This window comes from Acomys russatus, chromosome 12 (genome assembly GCF_903995435.1).
Source record: "Acomys russatus chromosome 12, mAcoRus1.1, whole genome shotgun sequence".
NCBI classification, from domain to species: Eukaryota; Metazoa; Chordata; class Mammalia; order Rodentia; family Muridae; genus Acomys; species Acomys russatus.
Window position 1 is genome coordinate 32,056,423 of NC_067148.1, and position 6,084 is coordinate 32,062,506.

The window sequence follows — 6,084 nt, forward strand, 5'->3', positions numbered from 1 at the left end:
CATATCTCATCATTATCAACTTAAAACATCTATCTGGACCTAAAAATATCTTAGCCCATAAACAACTAAGCTTAATTGCAAAAGTAAAGTATCTTGTCTTCAACCATCAGAGACTGGAGAAGGAATAAAATTGATTACCTGAGTATATAGGGAGTGAAGGTTAGCAGCTTCCCAAATGAGACGATGACAGAGAAGGTTTGCTGCCTGAACAGTCACCCAAAACTCTTTATAACGTTGGAGCATCTTCCTCAGTCTTCTGGCCCCTATGAACTCCTTTTCAAGGAGGGCATGATGGTTGCCAAGAAAGATGTTCATATGCCCAAACACCCAAAGCTGGCAGACAAGAATGTGCCCAACCTTCAAGTTAGGAAGGCCATGAAGTCTCTCAAGTCTCAAGGCTACATGAAGGAACAGTTTGCCTGGAGACGTTTCTATTGGTACCTTACGAATGAGGTCATCCACTGTCTCCGAGGTTTCCTCCAGCCATCTCTAGAGATCACGCTGGCCACTCTGCACTGCAGCCATCCTGAGACTAGCAGGCCTTGGCCCAAAGGTCCAGAGGGTGAATCACCAGCAAGATTCACAGAGACACCTACTGAAAGAGTGCTGTGGCCCCCTGCTGCTGACAAGAAAGCCAAGGCTGGGGCTCCAGTTTAGAAGTGTCTTTGGTTGTGGGTGTGGTCACCCACTTCAGTGAAGTTGGAAAATGTGATGTGTTGAATAAACCTTAAAGAAACAAAAACCGCTGGTCTCTAAGGATGATATGGGCAAAAGGAATGACTGAATAAGGAGGAGTGCTTGAGGATAGACCACTTAGGAGACCAGTAAGGGAAGCAATAATAAAGGCTGTAAAACTTGAGCTAGAAAGACCGAGGCGAGTTAGAGAGCAGTGCCACTGAGCAAAGAAAACACATGTTCAAGAAGAGAGTTGCAGAGCTGCTCAAGTGCTGTGAAATAAAGTTAGGAAACAGGATCATCCTCAAGTTAGGTATGACCTGTACCTAAGTATTCTTGTGAGAATTGAATAATAATAATAATAATAATAATAATAATAATAATAATAATAATAATAATACATGAACTGGGGCTGGACACAGGCTCAATGGTTAGGAGCCTTAGTGTTCTTGCAGAGACAGCTCACAACCACCTGTAGCTCCTGTAGCTCTAGCTCCATGGGATCCAATGCCCTCTTCTGACCTCAGCATACACTTGCACTCACATGGCATTCATTCACACACACATACGCACACATGCACGCACATGCACACACACACACACATGCAGATACACATTTTAAAATTTTTAAAAAAGCATGGATTATAAAATGAAGGAGACTACATCATGCTCGGAAATCAATTGTAGATGCATTAAGCGCTTAAATGGTTGTACTTAAAACGTTTTGGAGAGACGATAGAATGTCTCGTGTCTTCTGGACACAGAAGGCTTTTTTAAGCAAGGTGCTAACATTGGAGAAAAGTTGTTAACACGTCAAAGTCACCTAAATGAAGAAAAAAAAGCCTCCAAGTAAATCGGAGATGAAATGTGCAGCACATTAAGTGAACAAAACATTACTTCTATGCAAATCAGTCTGAAAGAAGCAACCAAATAGGAGAAAAAGCTAAGTAACACACACAGACATGAAAAGAATGTGGAGCACATTGGAGGGAAGGTCTTTGTTTTGATACCCAGGAAAACTCAGGGCAGGAGTGTAGTCACATATAATTTGTAATCATATATAATCTTGTGACTGGGAGGCTGTCAAACAAGGCAAGGCTCTCTACACAACACTGCCCGACACCCGACACTGTAGGGAGATAATAAAGTGGGATAGTAACAGTCGAACAGCCTGTCCCTTATGTGAAAAGCTGGGCACTTACGCTTCTATAATCTAGTCGTACACTGTGGGAATAGTCTCAAGCTGGTTAAGTCCTTTCATGCGTATCAGCCATGTTAAAGTTTTCAGTAAACAGAAAGGTAGCCAATCAACGCAGCACATCTTAGCGTTTTCAGGGGCTGAGCTACAAAAGGAAGAGAGAGGAAGAGCGAGTTGTTTCTAATCTTTTCTCTGGTATTTTCTGATGTTTGCCCCAGTGATTGGGTACATGGTCCTCTGACTCCTGGGTGGGCTTTATTCCTGTACAGTTTATAGTTATGCAAGTTATGCAAGTTATGCAAGCTTTCTGCACAGCCCCTTCCCGTTTTGTCTCATACTGAATTTGTAGTCATCTATTCTTTTTTTTTTTAAACTAGCCTAGGGCCATAGCCAGTATTGAAAGCACATTTTGTATGAGCAAAAAGGGATTCTGGACTTCAACAGAAACTTACAGTTATAATTACAAAATAGAGTGGTGGTGCCTGGTTTACTGATTTGTAGAGTATTCTGGCTTCCTGGAAAATGACTCATTTTCCCTTAGGGCCTTTGTGGAACCAGAGAAACAATTCATAGGTAAGAATGATGCTGCATCTTATGGTTTTTGTATGCACTGTTCCAAGTGTTTCTCAGACATCACAGCTATCTGGAAGAAAGTCCACAAAGAGTATTGCCAATATTATTTTTTATTTTTAGTAAATATCCAGTGGAGGCTGAATCAATGCCCCCATTAAAAAACACTTTCAGGATGGACTCGGAGTCATCTTGGCATTTCTTCTGTAACCCATTTGTTTTCTAGACAGACTGATTGGTTTCTTGAGTGAGTGGTTTTCAAGCATGACTCAAACTGAGGTTCACATGCTAAGCTTGTAGCTTTTTTTTTCCTAAGGGCTGCAGTGAGCAGAGTGAGAATCTCCAGAAATAGGAAACCTTCAAAGATCGTCATCATCAAAAGACTGGTTGAATCTTTAGCCATCCTCAGCCTGCATAGTGCAAGGTTTCAGAGACTGCCGATGCCTCGGAATCAGAAATGAGTAAATATCTCAAGGAAAGAGCCATAAAGGACACATCTCTGAATGCAGAGTCTGATTTCTGCCATTTGAGATCACTAACACTTTTACTTGCCTTATGTGTATTTTGAGCATTATATTATATAAAATGCCTCTGGGTAGACTTTCTTAGAATCAATCTGAAAGAAAAGCAAGGCACTAAGTGTCACTCTTTTTTGAAGATTAAGTTGAGGTGTAGATATGGCAACCCTCTTGCACCTGTGTAAAGGGCCAGTAAGTAACAGAGAAGGGACTGGATTCCATTGCATTTTTCTGAAATTCCAAGTTCAGTGGCTTTTAACTACACAGTACTACAGAGTTACCACCTAGACAGGACAAATCGTACAGATAATAATCTTATTCATATATTTATAACCAATCTTGCTTGCTTTCCTTCCCCTGAGAAGCTATGTGGCAGTGTTTACTTAACTAGTAATTAATGATAAGTAATTTTTTATTATAAGTTTCACTGGGGATATAAACTTGTACTGTTTACCTGTCTAAAAGTAACCCAAAAGAGGCTGTGTGTGTGTGTGTGTGTGTGTATTTTTCTCTGCACTATTTAAAAAAAATTTTTTTTAATTATAGGCTTTCCCTTCTCAATGCAGGGGCAGCTTAGAAACCTATCTCTGCAGTCTCCTCCACTCCTAGAATCCTATGATGTGAATTTTTAAAAATTGTATTTTTCTGTAGCAAAATTTTATGAACAGAGCATACTTGTGACTCGACAAAACTGGTATTGGTATTTGCTGGATGTTTTACAGGCATTATCTAGCCTAGGACTTGAAATACCCATTTGCAGGTAGAGACTATTAGTGTCTTCTGTCGATGGCAATGCAAACTCTAGTATCTACGTACACTGTTTTCCTGCATCTGGTCAATACATGTGCTAAGGTTTGAACGGTCTGCCTTAAGGTTATGGCCCATCCACATAGCTCTACATTGCCTTGAAGAAATTTGATAGTCATAGAAAAACAGTTGAAGTCTAGGAAGTAGTATCAGTGACAGGGTGAGAAGCAACACTCAGTGACTCATTATAATCTGGGTAAGGATTCCTAGTTCTCTGCAGAGGGGCAGCGAAGCCCAGGCTTTTGAGTAAAACCTGGCTTAAATGTGGAACATAGGAGTCTCACACAATCTTAGAAAAACAACAGTAAAATAAGGGGTGCAGAATATCTGACGTGGAGTTTGACAGCAATAAAATCTGCCTTTCTCAGGCCTTACCTTTTACTTACATAATATGCCACTTAGAATACTCTTTGTTTTAAGAAACAGAAACTCTAGTAAAAAATATATCTAACAGTTATATTGTAAGATGAACAAAGGTGGGTGAGCACACTCACTGACAAAAATATGCAACAAAAACAGCATAACAGAGAAAGGGTTTATTTTGGCTCCCAATTCAATGGTACAGACCGTCATGGAAACTGGAGCTTCAGATGGCTTGTCATATGATGTGAGCAGGCAGGAGGCCGGGAAGCATGAATGCTGTGCTCAGCCCAGGGTACGACTGCTGTCCTCAGTCAGGGTAAATCGTCCCACGTCAGTTAGTCTAATCCAAAACTTTCTTCAAAGACACACTGAAGAGTTTTGTTTTCAGGGAACTTCTAAATCCTATGAAGTGTGCAGTCAGTGTCACCATGGGCAGCTCAGTTGTGACCGACTCAGAGTCTATAATGTTCAATGGAGCCATATTTCCCCACTTTCTGCTTGGTATTGCTGTAATGCTTTTGCTTGCTCACTGGATGACTCAATATACCAGCTACCCTGTATCAAATGGGAAAAATGGAGGTCTCTTTTTCAAGACTTCTCTTTTTAAAATCACCAGATGAAAAGTTTAATATGTCTCTACCAAAGCATATCACTGCCAAGGAGAGTAAAGTTTATATAAGTAATTGTAGTAAAAACCAAAGGGTCCAAGGATACGACAAGGTTTAATCATTCTTTAAAGCATGTGGTCACTTAAAACCTGTGTGTGTGTGTGTATGTGTGTGTGTGGGAGTTGGTCTTTGTCTTTCTACTTTATTAGAGACAGGGTTCCTGCCGCTGCAGGGGTGGACTCACTGGCCTGTGAGCCTCAGAAGGCTCTCTTTATCTCACCTCCCTCCTTATGGTACAGATATCCTGGGGTTACAGACACTTGCGTTACTGCATCTGACTGTTATGTGGGCTCTGGGCTCTGTGATAGTGTCATCAGGCTTGGGTGGCCAGTGCTCTTACCAAGTGTATTCTCATCTCTATAGGAGAAGGTGGTGGGAAGAGATGTGAAATAAAGAGTTATAAGTGTGTATGCCACCCCGAAAGGAAAGTATAGTATGAAGTATACATCTCTTTTCTTGAGATAATAGTAATGACTCTTGCAAGTGAGTCACAGCATGAAAAATTGATTTTGTTATTTATTATTTTTATTAAAATAAATACTTTGAACGGAGTTGAGTTAAACCCAATTCGGTTGTGTCGATGAACCTTAACTAAGAGTCAAAGCAGATCTAGTCTTCTCTTCATTTAGTCATTTTCCTTGTTTAAGTTCCTAACTCTTTGTTAATGACTATACTCCCTCAGAAAATGTGTTTTTCCCTTCTTTCCATAGATAGGGTTCTTCTCCTTGGTTGTCTGTGATGGCTGTTCTTGGTTGTATGAGGGGTAGTTACAATGTGTTTACGCATTACTGTGGCATGTTCATTGTTTTCATTTGGAAATTAATCACGACACAAGAGGGTATGACTGTGTGTCAAGCTGACAATGGGCAGACTTGTAATGGCTGTTCTTGCTTGTCAACTTGACTATCTCTCGAATAAACTACAATCCAGAAATGGAGGGTACACCAATAGGAGATATTCGGCTTGATTTGAAGTGGATGAATCCACTTCTAGTCTGGACCTTTGAAGTAGGAAGACACACACCTTTGAGCTGCATCTTGAGACTAAAAGACATAAGAGTTTAGCTAGGATCTTGAGATCGGGGGACATATCTTTAACATGGACCACACCTTCTGATGGAAGCCTACATAAGGACATAGAAGAAGGGGGCTTTTGCTTTTTGCCTGCTTTCCCTGACCTAGCTAGCATATCCATTCTTTCACTGGCATTGGAGCCTACTTCTTTGGGATTCCTGCATATACAGAAGACCAGCTGAGACATCCAGCCTTGTATACATATATATGTA

General features: G+C 40.6%; 1 protein-coding gene across 1 annotated transcript; it reads left to right on the forward strand.

The window, feature by feature from the left end:
- Positions 1-291: 291 nt before the first annotated feature.
- LOC127196718 (40S ribosomal protein S10-like) lies at positions 292-657 on the forward strand. Its single transcript, XM_051154553.1, has one exon. The coding sequence runs from the start codon at positions 292-294 to the stop codon at positions 655-657; it is 366 nt and encodes a 121-aa protein (XP_051010510.1).
- The last annotated feature ends 5,427 nt before the right edge of the window (positions 658-6,084 follow it).